This window comes from Amyelois transitella, chromosome 22 (assembly GCF_032362555.1).
Source record: "Amyelois transitella isolate CPQ chromosome 22, ilAmyTran1.1, whole genome shotgun sequence".
Lineage (NCBI taxonomy): Eukaryota > Metazoa > Arthropoda > Insecta > Lepidoptera > Pyralidae > Amyelois > Amyelois transitella.
In genome coordinates, this window is record NC_083525.1 from 7,220,022 (window position 1) to 7,240,693 (window position 20,672).

General features: G+C 36.3%; 1 protein-coding gene across 7 annotated transcripts; it reads left to right on the top strand.

Annotated features, from left to right (window-relative positions):
• The first annotated feature begins 792 nt into the window (after window positions 1-792).
• On the top strand, window positions 793-20,631 carry LOC106130023 (serine proteinase stubble). Of its 7 annotated transcripts, none has more exons than XM_060950734.1 (11): window positions 793-851; window positions 8,121-8,333; window positions 8,813-9,372; window positions 12,934-13,056; window positions 13,816-13,924; window positions 14,671-14,775; window positions 15,386-15,562; window positions 16,990-17,157; window positions 17,486-17,648; window positions 18,331-18,363; window positions 19,441-20,631. In XM_060950734.1, the coding sequence occupies exons 1-11, from the start codon at window positions 849-851 to the stop codon at window positions 19,632-19,634; spliced, it is 1,848 nt and encodes a 615-aa protein (XP_060806717.1). In that variant the 5' UTR covers window positions 793-848; the 3' UTR covers window positions 19,635-20,631. The 7 variants fall into 7 exon arrangements, with proteins under 7 accessions (XP_060806717.1, XP_060806718.1, XP_060806713.1 ...); XM_060950730.1 differs by lacking the exon at window positions 793-851 and adding an exon at window positions 915-1,030 and having other exon boundaries at window positions 13,819-13,924; XM_060950729.1 differs by lacking the exon at window positions 793-851 and adding an exon at window positions 917-1,030.
• Window positions 20,632-20,672: the final 41 nt, after the last annotated feature.

A 20,672-nucleotide genomic window follows, 5' to 3' on the forward strand; every position in this document is an offset into this window, starting at 1 on the left:
GTTGCCAGGGAACGCTTGTAGGAATGTTTTCAGGCATCCACGCGCTGCAGTCTGCCCACTGGATACGCCCGCGAGTTCGTTCGTGTGTTTTTTTTTTTTTGTATTATTGTCATTCGCTCACAGGCTCGCTCGAATTACCAAAAATACTCTTTTGTACCAAGTTTCATGGAAATAGGTTTAGGTACTTGTGATTTACCTAAATTTATTTGTTTGTTTATTGCCTCTTTACAATTAAAACACGCATTTATTATATTAGTTGGATTGGGATGGGATTGTGATTTAAGCGGAACCCAGGCCCCATAGCAAAGTAGCAAAGGAAAGTAGCAAAAGCAGCAAAGAATCTAGAAATAATCAAAGATGAGAGAGAGAGAGAGAGAGAGAGAGATAGATAGATGGAAAAAAAACCATGAAGGTAATGTTATAACAACCGAACCGGAAGAGAGTGACGCGTGTAAATAAGCAAGCGTATGTAAAGCAAAAATTCATAATGATTGATTGATAAATAAATAATTTCAAGTTTGAGTACTGATATGTCAATAGAAAGTAATGAAATAAAACGAAACATATCAGTTAAAATTGAACCTCGAGTTAATGTAATTACAAGTAAACAGTGCCTTAATTATTCCTCCATTGCCAACGAGTATGCGTGTGCGCACCCTTGCATTCTGACGCACGCGCAAAATGAAGGCGTCCCGCTCTGTTACAAGCTCAAAATCACCCGTCTCTTTCTACCGGCTATCTTAAACTTGACCTTAGATTATAACTATGATACTTTTTGTCATTCGTAAAACGCCGAGCGCGGGAAACGCGCGTCGCGATTGGAGTTTTTTTTTTATTATACCACTAATATGGTAGGTGCCGTTTCATTTTGTTAATTAAATAGTGAGTTGAGTGTTTAAGGAAAATTCTAGTGTTATTGTGGTTGGGAATTGTGCTTAAAAAGTGTCGTACAATGAAGACCGGTTTGTCAACGGCAAAGGTAGACGGATGTCATCTTTTTTTTGACAGGAATTCAATATTTCTTTACAAGGTTTGGTGTGATACAAATTAATATTCAGTGGTTAATTTGCATGTATATCTTATAGATGAATGTTTACAGTGCAATAATATTTTATGTATATTATATATTTCGTTATTATTGAAGGCTATGTTGACCTTAGACAAAGCGCTTATTAGGTAAAACATCAAAAAAAATCGCTAAACATTTGTTGCCAAGAAGACGAAAGTATGAAAATGAACTTACAGCATGTACCTAGTGTAGTTTAACTTAATATTGGAAAAGCAATTTATTTTAGGTTTATTTAATATCAGTAAGTTTATACATTATTAGTTATGTACACAAGCTAATGCCTTTCTTTACATTCTCCTGTCGTCGGCTTCTTTCTATAATCTTTTTGACAAATCTTCATGAAATTTCATTCCTGAAAAAAGTACAGTTCCGCAGTATTAACGGCGAATTGGTACGGAAGCGAAGTGGCGGACAAAAGATAGGAAAGAAAGTGCATAGGTATAATAAAAGGCCGCGTTCAGTATGGTTTAATGATAGAATTGAGATTCAAATAGTGACTAGCATACTGACTTAAAGAAGAATCCCGTGTTTATTAGCCTTTCCTGTGATTGTATTTAACAATCTACACGGGAAGATTGACATACATATGATTTTTTACTACCAGGCCATCATTGAATAAGTTACATAAAAATAAGACTGAAAAAGTCTAATCTTTCGATATGACTAGGTACTTATATTGCGGAACCCTTCATCGGTAATATTAAAATTTAAAAGAAACACTTTTAATTTTACATTAACAATACCCTCTTTTTGTCAAGTGAGTCAAAATCAGATCGGCACATGTCGCTGCACTCAGCAAAACAAGTTTTATAATTAGCAACGGAGTTTCCTCAATTCGCTCAATTATATCAAACACATACATACATACATACATATAATCACGTCTATATCCCTTGCGGGGTAGACAGAGCCAACAGTCTTGAAAAGACTGATAGGCCACGTTCAGCTGTTTGGCTTTATGATGGAATTGAGATTCAAATAGTGACAGGTTGCTAGCCCATCGCCTAAAAGAAGAATCCCGTGTTTATAAGCCTTACCCTTAGTCGCCTTTTACGACATCCATGGGAACGAGATGGAGTGGTCCTATTCTTTTTTTATTGGTGCCGGGAACCACACGGCACATATATCAAACACATGAAGAAGTATCTACATATACGAGTAATATACATTAATTATTTATAAGTAATGTTATATGATCATAATATAACACGTATAAGGATGTTGAAGTTGCGTAACATGTGATATCTTATGCCAGAATTATTAGATATAGAATAGAATCTTTTGCCAGAATTGAAATAGGACCCTATATATATAAAACTAGCTGTCCCGGCAAACGTTGTTTTGCATTTTGAGGGTATGAATAGATATTAGCCGATTCTCAGACCTACTCAATATGCTCACAAAATTTCATAAGAATCAGTCGAGCCGTTTCGGAGGAGTACGGAACGAACATTGTGACACGAGAATTTTATGTATAAGATAGAGAAATACGGACAGCAATATGAAAGTTTAAATTAAAATAAATACTTTAACAAAACTGACACCCATTGACCTATTTTTTTTCGTGCTGAATCCCGATGTCAGTCTTACAAATTTTCGATCAGGTCACGTGCCGTCAGTCATCACGCCATATTAACATTTATTATACAGATCACATAAAGTACAGAAACCCTCTTCGGATTCAATTCAAAATTGACCTTAACCTTTTATTGAACATTTATTTATTTATTTAAACTTTATGCACGTAAAATGTACAACAGGTGGACATAATGCCACAAAGCATTCTCTGCCAGCCGAACCTTTGGACCAAACTGAGATGGATGACAATTCTTATGATGACTCTTTATGCCTTTATCTAAGATGTGTTGATGACGACTGAAATTGACTCTGAATTTGTAACTTTAGAAATTGTATTTAAACAATACTAAATATGTGTATAATTTTTTTTATGGCTCGATTCGGAAACCACTTTCCCCAAAAAAATAGAACTAATTAATCAACAGACTCTGTTTCAAATTGAAGTTATCACTTAACAGACATACATACACATAAAAACTATACAACTGAACGTGGCCTTCAAATTCTTCTCAAGACTAAGTCTATCTCGTAAGGCTAATGACGAGTAAGTAATTTTAAATAGGTATATACATTCAAGGACTTTCAAATAGTTTACGCGAGCGACGTTGCGGGCACTGTGGTCTAGATAATCGTATAAACCACGGAATCAGGTCTAAGGTTAACTTGAATCAACATATTATCATGATAAACCGTAATTTTCTGACTTGCATACAAGTACCTATCATGCCATTTTCATATAATTATGTGAAGGCGAGATCTTCAATCTTTGAAGGAGAATTTGAAAAAAAAACTTTAATTAATACATTATAAAATATACACTTACAGAGACTACAGACTAAGTCCTTCTCCAGATTCTTAATTATATATATGTATGTATTAACAAGATATTTCAAGGAAATTAGATTACGCTGTGGGTCCCGGCACCAATAAAAAAAAGAATAGGACCGCTCCATCTCGTTCCCATGGATGCTGTTAAAGGCGACTAACCTAGGGCTAGCAACCTGTCATTATTTGAATCTCAATTCCATCATAAGCCAAACAGCTGAACGTAGCCCTGTCAGTCTTTTCAAGACTGTTGGCTGTGTCTACTCCGCAAGGGATATAGACGTGATTATATGTATATTTTCAGAAGATTAATTCATTAGATAACCAATGAAAAGGTAAGAAACAAATAAACTCACTTTCGCCTTTATAATATTAGTTTGCAATGTTAGGATGTATGTCTAGTTCGCTACGTTTTAAATAAATAGTAGGGTAGTAAGATTCTTTTAGCCTCTTTACAAATAAGCAGCTGAAGCCAAGATCTTAAATTAGAAACTGGTGTAACAGGAGTGTGGAGGCAACCGGCAAGTTTTTACTGCCTGGAGGCCATTAGCCGACGGGCAATTACCACGGACGTACTAGCTTATTTGCACTGAGATCATACTGTTATAGAAACGACTTGAGAGAAATGTTTCTACTGAAAAAAGAATCCTTTAATCCACGTTCGTAACTGGTGTTTGGTAATCAGACACTTTTATTAGTTTATGTTAACCGCCTTCAAAATAAAGGTGGTTTTCAGTTTGACCTGTATGTGTGTATGTTTGTCCGCGATTATCTCCCGTTTCCTTGTACTGATTTTGATGCGGCTTTCAGGAAAGTATTTGTTTACACTTAGGTGAAGGTTCAGTCTTGAAAAAACAAAGCAGTAGGTACGTTAAATTTCAAAGAGTTTTTATTGAATCTGGAGCTGACATGCTGGTCTGATAGTATTTCATGTAACAGATTATTGTAGTTTTATCATTTATTTATAACAAGAGGTCGCCCGCGACTTCGTACTCGTGGCATTAATCCCGCGGGAACTCCGGGATAAAAAGTAGCCTATATGTTATTCTGGGTATTCATCTGCCTACATACCAAATTTCATCGTAATCGGTTCAGTAGTTTTTGCGTGAAAGAATAACAAACATCCATACTGACATCCTAACATAGTCACAAACTTTCGCATTTATAATATTAGTAGGATTTCTTACTTTTGTCCAGTAACTCATTGTTATATTGAGTTTTTGTTAACTCTAGTCATTTAGATGTCTATGTTTCTCCGAAGTTAGGCACTCTATTACAAGCTATAAATACTTGCACATTGTAATTCCGATCCAAGTTCGTAATGATAGTAATTCATTTACACCTGACTAGCTTTTGTTTAAGACTTTCGTCTGTAGGAATTTTCAAAACTTATCAGTTAGGTACATTATTAAATTGTCATTTTGTGAGATACCTACCTAGATTTAATTTTCAATTCCATCATCGAGCCATACAGCTGAACGTGGCCTATTTTTTCAAGTTTAAGTCAATTCAAGACACATTATATGTACGAAAGTTTGTCTTTTTCATGACTAAACCCGTGGCTAAACGGCTGGACTATTTTATGTAATTTTCAAACATACATTCATACATGTAGTCACGTTAATATCCCCTGCGGGGCAGACAGAGTAAACAATCCTAAAAATATTGAAAGGCAGTTAGAAGAAAGAGGTTATAAGCTTATCCCTTAATCGCCTATTACGATATTCATCGGAAAGATATGGAGAGGTTCTATTCTTAATTGCCGGAAACTATACGGCACTAATCAAGAGGTCAAATAAAGGCTATTTTTAAACGGTTTTATTATGATTTAAGTTTCGGGCAAAAGATAAGGCTGGCTAAGAATTTTTGCCATATACATAGTTAAATAGATTTTTACTTATTTTCCGTGATAGTCTACTTCTTCTTTTTTCTTCTTCTCATCACTCAGGAGAGGAGCACGGGGTTGACCAAGGATCCTGGATTGGGTGAGTCAGGTTTTTACACGAACCGACTCCCTTCCTCCGCAACCCAACCCGTTTTGGATCGATCACTGTTACACATCCAGTTGACTGAATGTGCAAAGTTCCTCACGACGTTTTCCCTCACCCTAAGAGCATCAGTTAGTATTCAAACTAGTGTTCTCCTAAAACGGTCATTGGTACGTATCCGAGGTGGTATTTGAACCTGTGCCATTCTGCGCATCACGCATTTTAACCGGACACCTTTCGGACGCTCTTCTCCACGGAAGTTTGCTAACTAACATGTATAGACATGTATAGACATGTATAACATACATCGTCAGCAAGGAAACCCTCCGGGAATAGCGTGTGGTATTAGGTTTGCGGTTATATCATTGATTAATTGCGTAATTGAGCGTTTGCTAGGCAAAGGCCGTTATTGTTATGCCTGTGCACAGAGCAAAGACCGGCAAACTGTCCCTATATGACGAGGCATATATATATCTATATATATATATATATATCATCTTATCACTATGCCGTGTGGTTCCCGGCATCAGAACAAAAAAGAATACGACCACTCCATATCTTTCCCATGGATGTCGTAAAAGGTGACTAAGGGATAGGCTTACAAACTCTTCAGTTTTATAATATTAGTATAGATTAATAAGTAGGTATTCCTAGTTGAATGTAAATGTGTACATATTTATATATTATCCATGAATTATGTATTAGAATTCCATATTGAAGCCAGGCCAGGTCTAATTAAGCTTGTTAAGGCATAAATTTTATCTATTCTCACTTTCTATACCTTTGGTTATCCGATAAATCCGGTAGAGCGATACATACATACATACATAAAATCACGTCTATATCCCTTGCGGTATAGATAGACAGTGCCAAAATCTTGAAAACACTGATAGGTATGCCACATTCAGCTGTTTTTCTTAATGATAGAATTGAGATTCAAATAGTGACAGGTTGCTAGCCCGCCGCCTGAAATAAGTGTCCCAAGTTTATAATCCTGTCCCTTAGGAGCCTTTTACGACTTCCATCGGAGCGAAATGGAGTGGTCCTATTACTTTTTTTTATAAGTGCCGAGTACCACACCAAATACATACATAGCTGGATCAAATCATCTGATTTAAAGGTCGTTATTTTGTGACCACAACTTAATATGCAAAACATTTGATTGTAACAAAAACCGGTTGACAGCAGCCGAATAAGGGAATCCCGCTAAACCAGTGGTATGACATTCGTATGCTTATTAATTTGTGTGACTTTACCTTTGTTAAATAGAAAAATCTAGATCTTCACCGTCTGAAGGAGTCAGTCAAGCTGATTTAAGCTAAGTTACAGATTAATGACGACAATTTTGAAAATAAATCTATTCTATTCATAGATGTCGTAAACGGCGACTAAGGGACAGGCTTATAAACTTGGGATTCTTATTATAGACGATGGGCTTACAACCTGTCACTATTTGAATCTCAATTCTATCATTAAGCCAAATAGCTGAACGTGGCCTTAGTCTTTTCGAGACTGTTGGCTCTGTCTACCCCGCAAGGGATATAGACGTGTAATAATAAAAGGAGAAGAGAGAACCAGCAAAAAGAATGTACCTTAATTACTTGGTATTACAAAGAATATTCCCACTGAATAACATTAACATAGTGATCAGGGAAAACCTTACGATGAGTAAATACTTGGATAAGCAATGACTTATTATAACATGAATTGAAACGTTCCGCTGGTTTTGCCCGCCCAACCGTGATAAGTACGCAGTTATGTTTATAAACAAAACTAAAGTTATTAATAATTGCTATATGTGTATAATATTTGGACGCCTCGTTGCGGTTTTAGGCGTAATGATCATTTGTAGGCACAAATCTCAATGATTGAGATTAGATGCAAAGTAAGTTTTACTGTTAGCTATTAGTAAGTTACTAAGTGCCGTGTGGTTCTCGACTCCATGCTCCATTTTTTTGATGGAAGTCGTAAAAAAGCGGCTAAGGGATAGGCTTATAAACTTGGGATTCTTCTTATAAGCGATGAGCTAGCAACCTGTCAATATTTGAATCTCAATTCTATAATTAAACCAAACAGCTGAACGTGACCTCTCAGTCTTTTCAAGACTGTTGGCTCCATATCTACCCAGTAAGTAATAACCTTTACGGGGTGAACAGAACCAACATGTAAAACTTAGTTATAATATTGCACGTTCAGTAATGAAGTTTAAATAGTGACAGGTTACGAGGAACCTGAAGAATGAAGAAGAATTAGAATCCCATGTTTATTTTTTAGTTCTTTTACAATTTAAACGGGAAGAGATGATTTTTTCTTTGCTGCCAGACCACTGCAAATACCTATGGCTATGGTATTCGTTCTCCAAAATGGTGCGGATGCAATGTGGACGCCCAGAGTATAATGACGTTATTAGTTGACGTTACGAGAGACGTTATTATGTGCGAACATCCTAATGTTTTGTTCTTGCGTTTGTGTTTAGTTAGTTAGCAGCGAGCGGCTATATACGCAACTACCAACTTATTTTTATTTTATCGAAAATATGTATTTGAATGCTCACACCAACAAATGAACATATTTATTTTAAATGTTTTCTCTGTAAGAAGTAAATTGAGAAATAAAGTTCTTTAACCACAGTTCCATTTTCATCCACTTTTCTGTTCCAGATTAGCGCTGTGTGCGTCCTAGTCATCCTGGCGGGGTCCTGGGCCCAGCAGCAGGAAGCTCCCCCCCTGTCGCCATGTCCGAACGTGTTCAGCTATGAACCCCCAGGGACGGAGCCGGGACGTTGGTACGGGGTCGTCAACCTGTCCACGGACAGCACGCTACATTCTCTATGGTTGAATATTGTGCTGGATAGGAAAGCTGATATATTAGGAGTGAGTTTTCCGGTTTTTACATCAAATTACCTTTCAGCCTTTTCGTGACCGTTAGATAAATTATATACGTACAGTCCGTTCGTATATTGAGCCGTGTGGCTCCCGGCACCAATAAAAAAAAATAGGACCACACCATCTCGTTCCCATGGATATCGTAAAAGTCGACTAAGGGGGTAGGCTTATAAACTTGGGATTCTTCTTTTAGGCGATGGGCTAGCAACCTAACATACATATAATCACGTCTATATCCCTTGGGAGACAGAGCCAGCAGCTTTGGAAAGACTGATAGGCCACGTTCAGCTGTTTGTTTAATAGTGACAGGTTGCCAGCCCATCGCCTAAAAGAAGAATCCCAAGTTTATGAGGGATAGGCCCTTAGTCTTCTTTTACAACATCCATGGAAACGAGATGGAATAGTACTATCCTTTTTTGTCGGTTCTTGAAACCACACATCAACTAACAAGACGTTTTATTCCTTAGAACTGGGTTGGAGACGTGTCAACGACAGACAATACTGATTTCAAGATTGAGAACACAAAAATGAAAATCCACCCGGGCCCCGCTGTGGCCGTCCGCTTCTTTGTCCAGTACAGCCCGTTAAACCCACCGGTTCCCAAACTCAAGGCCATCCGATTAAACGGCAGAGAGATCTGTAACGCCGATACTCCAGTGCCAGTACAAGTTTACGACGCAGAAGACAGGCCAAGCAGACCTGAAAGCAGCTCCTATAGACCTACATCTCGGCAGACGGAAAGACCACGGCCTAATGACCAAGGCTTGAGACCTAACGATCAGAATTCGCGACCAAGTGACCAGGGGAGACCGAACAATCAAGGGATCAGGCCAAATGAAGGATCTCGGCCTGGTGATGACGTATCCCGGCCTGTGGACACTTATAACAGGCCTACTAGTAGACCGTCGAGGCCCACAAGTGGTATAAGGCCCCAAGATGAGGTCACAACTAGGCCTGTGCAGGGAACGCCGTCGCAAGATGGACCTGTGTATGTACGCCCCCCACAAGATGCGGTGCCTTCCAAAATGTGAGTTGATTATTTTTTGTTTTCTCTATTTTTTTGTTTCTTCTTTCTTTTTACTCGTCGATTTAGTAAATAGTTTAATTTTCTTAATCTATTCAATCTATCTAAAATAGTTTTTATAAACAATAATAGTAATGAATATGTAGATTACTAGAAGTATAAAAAATCTTCATAATATAATATGAAGATTTTTTTCACTAGAAGTATCACTTCTGTGAGGAATTTTTTTTAAAAATTGATAAATAATTTTACAAGAGTAAGTAGGTCGTTACTATTAGGTAACAATTTTACATAGTAAGTAATTTAATCAAATTAAATTAAAAAAAAACCTTACTTACCTAACCTAACCGTACCTTACCTTACATACATAACCTTGCATATCTACATAAATCGCGGTTCTTTCCCGGAGAGGAAAATAAAACTAGTCAATTTATTCTTAAAAAATGCCACTGATACCACTTAAAATTCGGAGATATTCGGTGATAAAGAAGAAAAACAGGGTATTGTATTATTATTTTTTTAATAAAGATTATCAATTTTATTTGAAATTCGATTCGGCTGTTATTCAAGTTACGCATTTTCCCTTAAAAGGGATATTTTTATGCATTAGTGCTGATAACCAATGGTTTACAACCGACGTTCAAAAACAGTGTGTTTTCGGAAATTCCTAGCACATAAACAAAAATTTCTACAATTCTGTGATTATTAGAAATTCCTTACGATGTACGAGCAAATCAAGTACCTCTATAATGGTTAAGTTAATTGCTTAGTAAACACGTAATTATGGGTATTTCTTTGTATTGAGTAATGATACCGTTTTTTTCTATTCCAATGATAATGATGAAAATAATGACACAAAAATATTCCACCTATTTCTGAATGAACTGAACGAAATTTTAAATCATGTAGTGAAGTTGTGAGCGCTCTGCGCGGTACTTAACTTTTATTGTTTACCTACATAGGTACATTAAAATTTATATCTCATCGAGGAAAAAAATATGCATGTAATTAACTTGTATGTTAGTATAAGTTTTTCATATAAACGACATTATTTGTGTCTTTATGAAAAATGAAGACATATTAAACCGAAGTAATGATGTGAGGTAGTGTGGATCAATCGTCAATGGTGTTCAGAGAGGCATGAGTATTATAAATAAACATACTTAATAAATATTAATTAGCTGCAAAGTTTATAAGCCTATCCCTGCGACCCGTGTATACACTCCCGGAAAATAAAGCTTATAATCTAAGCTCATTTGAATTACGTCCATTCCAAATTTCCGTTAAAATCGGTCCAGCGATTTTACCATGAAAGCACGTCACAGATAGACCACAGAGTATTCTGTATAATAGATAGTCTATTTTGCATTTTGTTTTGTTAAAACCTTCGCAAACGAAGTGTCTAAACAAAGCTAGATACATATAACTAACAAATTCTGCCTACTAAAACTCTCAGAACAAACAGATGATACGTCTATTTCAAACAGTTAATATTTCAATTCAACTGTAAACTTTACATAACTTGCTCCACATCGCAGATATTCAGATTTCTATTCTCCACACACAGACATATATCTAGTTAGACCCCGCAAGTGTATGAGCTCCACCGGCAAAATGATGTCTTACTTAGATACCAATAGAGATTCTTTCGGTACCTGTTGCGTACTTTAAAATTTCATAGTTGCCTCATCGTCTAAAAGAACATACATACATACATACATATGATCACGTCTTTATCCCTTACGGGGTAGACAGAGCCAACAGTCTTCAAAAGTCTGATAGGCCACGTTCAGCTGTTTGGCTTAATGATAGAATTGAGATTCAAATAGTGACGGGTTGCTAGCCCATCGCCTAAAAGAAGAATCCCAAGTTTATAAGCCTATCCCTTAGTCGCCTTTTACGACATCCATGGGAACGAGATGGAGTGGACCTATTCTTTTTTTTATTGGTGCCGGGAACCACACGGCCTAAAAGAATACAAACATAATTAGTTAAAGATAAATGATTTAATTAAAAATCAAATTTGCAACAAAAATAAATCTTGACACGTGTGGTTTAATTTATATAGTTGGCGGTATCTAGCTAAATATATGTCTGTGTCACCACATATAACGTTATTTGTACTAACAATTCGAATTACTCTGAATTTGAATGGATTCACTTGAATAATTTGATTTGATACCCTTTCCCGAGGTCAGTAAACTTAGTAATTTGATAAGTAACAATGATAGTGATTCCTAGTAAGTAAACAAACAATATGAGTATTTGTGTCCTTGGCATGTTGTTATTTTATCTAAGTAAAATACATTGCCACGAGTAAGAATTATTATAATTAGCGATGTGATATGGTTTCCCCGAAAACAAAATCGGTCCGCACTTCCTGTTGTAGTTTTAAGAATTGTTTCGTTCAAAATAACTTTCGCAAAAAAGAGAACCGACTCCAATCGATATCCTCTTTTTTGAAGTCGGTTAATTCCTAAAATCGTCTCCTAGGTGTGACAAACACTTTTCTGAAAATCGCATCGCATCGCATCGCATCGCATTAAAACTCTTAAAAACATAAAAAGAAATATAACAAATTTCAAAAGTCATTGAATTTAGAAGAATAGGTATATCTAATGGTAGACTTATCTCAAATGGGATTTCTTCATCAGATCAAAAAGGCAGCGCACATTAATAAATACTATATGTTCAAAAGAATATGCCGGGATAAAATAAAATAACTAGGTACGTGTTGGTAAATGAAAATAAAACTATAATATGAAAACTTAAAACATAAACATATCGTGAGTAATTCTAATTCCTGACAATCATTGTGAAAAATTAACAAAAAAGATCACTATTTTTCTTCACTTAAATATTAACTTTTTTTTCTAACCGGCCAGTGCGCTATACAATTTTAAACACTATATATAATATAAACGACACGTACATAAATTATATAAGTACACCCAATTGTTAGATGCATCAGAATACAATCTTTTGATTACTTTTTTATCTTCTAATCACCTCTGCTTTATTCTTAGGTATGGCTTATCTTACTGTTTACGAGTATTTAGAAATGGTGATTGGCTCTTAAAACCCACTAACAGTTGGTATGGTTGGTTGATTAAATAAATAACTTATAATTGGCTAAGTCACCTGGGATATTTACAATGGTTTAACGTAAGTTTTTGAACGTTTACCGGTCTTACGATGAGGGAGAACATAGTGAGAAATGTGCTCATTCAGGCGATCGAATTTATAGTAACGATAGTCTAAGCTAGGTAAGATTTCTGGGTCAAAATCAGAAAGGTCCGACGCCAATCATTCTGTCTCTGACCTTACTATTTTTTTTAAATATGTAATCGTGATTGTGTCCATATTTGGAACAAGAGTCCATCTCAGAAGAAACATAAAATGAATCCATGGTTCCAAGTAATTAGTTATTAAAACCCTTTCTTTTATGTAAAATGTGCAATGAAGGTAATATCATTCATTCTTTCATGCCTTTACCTGTAACGAATTCATATCGAACCGGCAAATATCCCAGAGATATAATCCCAAAAATTATTATTCCTCCAGAGACAATGATCCACCTAGGCGTAATATAAATATCAACCAACCGACCAGTTACCTCACCCCGTCTCCGCCCTTCCGTACCACGAGCACTGTCAGGAATGACCCTGAGGACTTTGATGACCCGAGGTAAGGACTTCAAATCTTCCGTGTAAGGAGGAGATTAATAGTTTTGATAGCAAAAACCTATTGGAAATGAAACATACGTCTATATCCCTTGCGCAGTCTCGCAAAGACTATAAGGCCACGTTCGGCTTAATGATAGAATTAAGATTTAAATAGTGACAGGTTAGTAGCACACCGCTTGAAAGAAGAATCCCAAGTTTATTAACCTAACCCTTAGTATGACTTTTCAACGACATCCATGGGAAAGAGATGGAATGGTCCTATTCTAAAATGTCGGGAACCACACGGTATTTTCATTTCAATGAAAATATAGACATTATTTTAAGTGCTTTGTACTTATATTCCCAATAATACATTCGCTGCTAATGTACAGGTTGCTTCATGCAATAACAGAACTGAGTATCTTTTGGGTCGTGATCAAAATTGCAATGGCTTGTCTCCTTCTTTCTCCTGGCGTTAGCCCTGGTTATTTCTCCACCTATCTGGATGTGCGCCTTGTAACCATAAAGATAGATTGGTTAAGTCAGGTTTTTCACGAAGCAACTCCTATCTAACCTTTGCAACCTTTGCAGCGGAACCTCACCCATATAATGACATGGTAGATAGATTCCTGTTTTATCTCTAGAGTTAACACGTTTAATACAAACAATAGGAGGATGTTAAATTAGCAGACGATTAGATACAAACACACAATTTGTTTAATTATTTCTGTGCCTTTTCTTGCCAGTATTTTTTTAATTGTGAAGTCATGGTTTGTTTCAGCAGACCTGTGGATCCATCAGAATATTTCGGGGGTGGACAGCCCACTATCGTGGTGCCGGCCAATGGAGGCAACGGTCAGAGCCACTATGACCGGGATGTACAACAAAATGTACGATAAGTCTTTTATTTGTATATGTAGATGATATGATGTACGTGGGTACGTTGAAAGGTGAATTGGAAAGGTTTTTATTAAGCTTACGTAGACGATATGATGAAATTAGGAACGTTGGTTGGCGTAGATGACCTTACTTTGATCACATCGGGATTTTGATTGTCAACTTCTTGAACATTAACAGTATGCTAAACGACGACCATGTACGAAAATAATTACCAGAATAAATTAAACTGCTGAAGCCTAGGAAATCTGAATTATAAACACTTTTTTCCACTTTAAAAAGCAATTTATTCCAAATATTTTTACAGCATTAGAGAAATGCTATCTTAACTTCCCGTTATAAACAATGTAACCGCTAGATAGGTAAAACCCCGTATTTTTCAATCAAAATCCGGTTTTGAAAAATGAGGTCTTAATGACCCCCGACTAAAGACTTATTATGGCTATTTTGATAAATATTTCTATCTTTATGAATAACGATGATGCTATTATAATGAACGCTTTTTCTCGGCCTACTCCCGAGTGAAGGTATTTCCATTGATTTTATGTACGTATAATAAAAAAGCGGTGTCTTATTATCTGTGTTTTCGTAATTCTAGTAATTTCGGATTCCTTTTAAACTAGCCTTTTTTAAATTTTGACTTTTACTACCTATTTCAAAGCCAAAAAAATAAAAAGTATTTTGTATGTATGTCAGAAAAATGGCCAGCAATTTGATTTATTCGTTTCTACTTTTTTAGGAATGCGGTAAAGTGGTGCGGCAGAATCCCAACGCGCTGGTTATAAATGGAGCTCCTACGTACGAAGGCGAGTGGCCCTGGCAGATCGCGTTATACCAGACTCAGGTAATGACTTAATGTCATCAATCATCGATTGCCAGATAGAAATCTTTATGGCATCATTAGATTTGATTAAAGTACAAAAGAAACAAAATGTGCCGTGTGGTTTCCGGCTCCAATAAAAAAAAAGAATCACACCTTCTCTTTCTCATGGATGTCGTAAGAGATAGGCTTATAAACTTATGATTCTCCTTTAAGGCGATTGGCTAGCAACCTGTCACTTTTTGAACATCAATTCCATTTATCAAACCAAAACGTGGCCTTTCAGTCTTTTCGAGACTGTTGGCTCTGTCTACCCCGCACAAATTGATTCGATTGGTAATTTAGATAAGTTACCTATTTATACTAAACTAGGCTGACTTGTTTAAAAATACGACAAATTCGATTGACCGCACATTATAGCTGGATCATATCCTTATATTGCCTGTTAGACTATACAACGTGTAACACCATCATACCTACATATGTTAGACCTATTTTATTTTCTACTTCATAACTGCAACATAAAATATTTCGAGTCAGATCTGAATACGTATTGACCAAACTTTATTTTTGTCCAGCCACAGACTATAAAAATTAAAATTAAATATAAAGTTTTAGCTTCTAATTTTTTCAGACCATAGACTACAAGTACATCTGCGGCGGAACCCTGGTCTCCCACCGTCACGTCATCACGGCAGCTCACTGCGTTACTCTGAAGAACAGGAACCGAGTGGTGAACAAGGGTACCTTGACGGTCTACCTCGGGAAACACAACCTGAGGACATCCACAACTGGTGTCGAAATCAGAGCTGTAAGTTTTATATACATAGGAACTTAATTAGGTCCTAATGTCTATACTAATATTATAAAGCTGAAGAGTTTGTTTGTTTGAACGCGCTAATCTCAGGAACTACTGGTTCGAATTGAAAAATTATTTTTGTGTTGAATAGACAATTTATCGAGGAAGGCTTTAGGCTATATAACATCACGCTGCAACTATTAGAGACGAAGAAATAATGGAAAATGTGAATAAAACGGGGGGAATTATTTATCCTTGAGGGCTTCAATGATGCCTTAAAATAACTATTCCACGCGGACTAAGTCGTGGGCACAGCTAGTGTATATATATAAGGACCTAATTTGGTTATGTTTGTGAATTTTCCCAAGGAACAGTTAATAACGACCAGGAATTCGTTCATGTAATTCAGCATGTGCAGTGCTCTAGGGACGGCGGAGTATCTGGATAGATCTGTCCTCTTTTTTTTACTATGACGACATATTTGTGGCAGTACCGTGTGGTTCCCGGCACCAATACAAAACAGAATAGGACCACTCCATCTCTTTCCCATGGATGTCGTAAAAAGCGACTAAGGGATAGGCTTACAAACTTGGGATTCTTTTTTAGGCGATTGGCTACCAACCTGTCACTATTTGAATCTCAATTCTATCATTAAGCCGAACGTGGCCTTATAGTCTTTGCGAGACTGTTGGCGCCACATAGCTGAACGTGGCCATTCAGTCTTTTCAAGACTAATGGCTCTGTCTGCCTCGCAAGGGATATAGACATGACCATATGTATGTATGTACAACATAGTTTGCCTGAACGGGACTTATATTACAGCGGGAAAGTTTTAGCCGATGACTTGACACTCCTCCCGCAGCCTTTTCTGCAAAAGCGCGTAAGGAGCTCCCAGGTGGGACGAACCTCGGCCTTGGACTTGATATTTTGAGATCTGTCGTTGAGTGTATACTATAGGCCGTTCATTCCTTCTAGAAACAAACTCATCCGGCACTGACAGTGACAGTTTTACAAGTACCTGAATTTTGCAATTTGTACTAGTAAGAACTTTGACAACCAACCAAGAATAGTCTCAAAAGGCCTCATTCAGCTAATAGAATTGAGATTAATGTGCTGACAGTAGTAAGCCCAAGTTTATTTTAGGCCTTTCCATTGATTGGCTTGACTACACCAGCGTAGAAGCTGTAAGTTTAACTTTGAGTAAGTATTTTACAAGGTGGCCACACGCCTTCAGTTTGGCTAAATTATAGAATTGAGTTTCAAATAATGACAGATTGCTAGTTGCTACCCCATCGCTTAAAAGAAGAATTCCAAATTTATAAGGGTCAGGCCTTAGCCGCCTTTTACGACATCCATAGGAACAGATGGTGCGGAGTCAACTTTATGGCTTCAGCGTCGATTGTCGTAAATTAAATGATAATCATTGTTTCTTCTTTCAGGTAGAAGATATCATTACGCATCCTCAGTATAACGCGACCAGCTTCAGCCGGGATCTAGCAGTGTTGGTCCTTCGTGATCCGGTGCAATACACAGATTGGGTGCGGCCTGTCTGTCTATGGCCAGAAAATCTAGTGGATATCAGCAATATTATCAACAAAAAAGGATCGGTGAGTAACTCTTTCTACCATTAAATTATCGATATTGGTCCTTCGGGATCCAGCCCAGATCGGGGCCGGAGAGGAGCTTTAATAATGTGCCACGAAACAGTTAAATGAATCTCTTCCAATCAACCTTATCTCTATATACAACACGCCCCAACAGCCCGGAGGGGTACGCAGAGACTATGTCTTTTCACTTGACTTGCATACTCACTTCTTTTGCTTCATCCACATGCAACAATATTTTCATGCAAGCAGTTTAAGGTACTATGTATACCTGACTCTTGACTATGGAGATCGATGAACTGAAAAATATTCATTATATTATTGTTGACAGGTCGTGGGATGGGGCTTCGACGAGACGGGCTCAGCGACCGAAGAGCTGAACCTAGTAGAGATGCCGATAGTCAACCAACTGACCTGCATCAAGTCTTACCCAGAATTCTTCGTCCGCTACACCTCCGAGTACACGTACTGCGCGGGCTACAGAAATGGTACTCGTATGTAGTTCTCATTGTCTATGGTCGCTTTTTGGCGGGAAATTTTGACATTTGTTTGACAGTTGGTTTTTGTCATGAAAAACCAACCGGGAAAAACTACTTAAGTTCATATACATAAAATTGGTGTCATTCAAAATGGAGAGAAATAAAAACAATATTTTCTCTTGAAATAGATGAAAAAAAAAATCATTCGAGATATTGATTTTTATTGTGTGTTTATTTGTAAAGAATTAGTTTTTCCTGGTATGTTATTTTCCATGGTTTTGTAGATAGATATTTAGTTAATGCTGATGATCCAAACTAAGTAAAAATGTCACTTAATTGACGTCAGTTAAAGATATCATTGAAAATTTTGACAATGATTAGGTTTATACTCTAATAAATTCAAATTTCTTGATTTTTCTCCACAATCTAAACATGACACAGACTTACAGTAAAAGTTACATGGTTTAACTTATTTAAGATTGTGAGAGATTGGTGTCTGAACTAAGCAGAGCTTGTATCTCAGTGCACCAGAGACTACTAAATGCTACTAAGTAAATAATGGGATGACGGTAGACGAATAATGGTCCGTTCACACTGGAACATTCACTGTTTATTTTCCTCTATAAACACAATATAACTATTCCGTGCCTTTTCAAGAATGTAACCGGTGTGGACCCATCATATGTGTTTCTTACAGGAGTCTACAATAAAGATACGGGAACTGTAGAAAGTATGTGATACAATTGTTACTTCACCTAACAACCTAACGATCGGTCGGTGGAAAACACTACGAGTTTCAGCACACCCATTACTAAAATAATTTACCAAAATACCACTGAAACATGGTCTTTAAGGTTTCCTTTTTTTTAATATCTCGCCACCGTCTCAAGGCTCCCATATATTTTTGTATGGTCATGGTTATAAAACATACATTATGTATCTTGTACCTATTTGAATATATTTTTTTTAATGAGACTTGTTACTCAGAAAAAGTTGTTGAAGTCTATGAAAATAATTATCTATTCCCAGTAATATTTTGTATCTGTTGAGCTGTAGTAAAATCGAGCATGCCATCTCGAGATATACGAAATGATAAGTATAATTTGAAAGGCTGCAATAAACCTTAAGTTGGTGTAGTACTTAATTATGTATCTGCCGTCAGTAATGTACTATTAATTTATATGTTACGTCACTGTGATCCGGTTTTCAATTTGCACCTTACTAAAATAGAATGTGATGTGCACGCAAAAGTTTTGCTTATTTTAACACAATTGTTAAATGCATAAATTTTTAATGGTGATGGCGCTTAATTACCTAATCGATAATATCTCATCTGTGGTTTATATTTACTCATTATAAATTAATGCATAAAATATCTGACATCAAAGCACGTCATGATATCTTTCTGGGGTAGGTTCTTAATAATTAAGAATAAGACATGTTTAAAAACATTAAGTAATTATGCAGTGAGAGCTAACCGTCAGAAAATATTCTACTGAGCTGTCCCAAAAACAATGAGCAAACAATGGATCACCCATTATAGTGAAGAAAATGCGACTAACATCTTAAAACACTTAAAAATTTCAGTCTATTACATGTCTAGCGAAATTTACAAATGGCTTGAATTAAATCTGATAAAGATTAAGGTATTTAAAAGTCCCTTGGAACTGAAACACCAGACTAAACCACACCGTTACTCAAACGAATCTTCATAATAAAAAAGACACTAAGTAGCACAAATATTCCGTTAATTCACAGACGGCTTTTTCTTCGCCCTAGTTTCTCAGACAACACTTTTAATTCCCAGGTTCATCAGTCTGCAATGGTGACAGCGGTGGTGGTATGGTGTTCAAAATTGACGACCGCTGGTACCTCCGAGGGCTGGTCTCCTTATCCGTATCCAGGCACAACGAGCGCCGCTGTGACCCCCAACATTACATAGTGTTTACGGATTTAGCCAAGTTCTTGCCGTGGCTCAAACAGCATATAGCCGATTACTGATAGTTGTGCGCCGGTGTCAAGTAGTCCTCGACAGTTAGGAATTGGTTTAATTGATTTTAGACCTTAAGAGTTGGTTTGAAAAGGTAAATTTTCGTACGATGCGATTTCGGTTGGATTTCAAAAATTTTTTTTCAAAGCAATCATATTTAGCGCTATATTTTGTTGCGCGAAAAACAGTTAATTCTTGTCGCTTACAATTACTTACTTGAATGCAATTTAAACCCTAGTCTTACCGCATAAGGTCTGATTTCGTTTAGGTTCTCCAGTTCTGCTAATTATGAAAGGACTATTCGCCATTTTGTTGTAAGATAGTTTAAAGCTGTTAAGATTTAATGAAGTGATCAGAATTGAAACAGTCGTTTCACTTTGCAAGGAATGAGTGAAATTCTTCTGATTTCTTTTGGCGTTTGTTTTTTTTTTCGAATCAATAATTACATTTCCTTTAACTACAAAACAAATGAACTTGAAAAACTGACGTAGTGTTGCCAATTTACATTTAAACTGCGATGTCAACATTTAAATGATTTTTATTTAGCCCTGTTAATATTGCTTCTAAATGTCGGTACTTGTATGTAAATGCAAATACCAGTAATTAAAATTTTATTTTATCATTGTACCTTTATCAATAACTTTAAAATATACGAATATTAAATAATATTTGACAGATCTTTGCAATATAAATTACCGCCCTCTAGTGGCGAAAAAAGGACTCAAACTAGTATTTATTAACAACTCAATTAAAGGCAGCTACATTTCATAGACATTTTTATAATGATGACTAATTGATTAATTATAAAATATAGTTTCTCCTTAAGGTATGCTCTCTATGACCTAAAAATGCCTCATGTACTTAAGAAACTATTGATGTTCCAGATTAAAAAAATATATTAATTTATTTGAAACAAGTGTAGATTTACACACTTGCTTAATATATATGTAGATATTATCAAACATGAGAACAATATTTTTATACTTCGACATTCCAACTATTTAATAGACTGAAATATATGAATTTAATCAAAAGCTGGGGTTTTATTA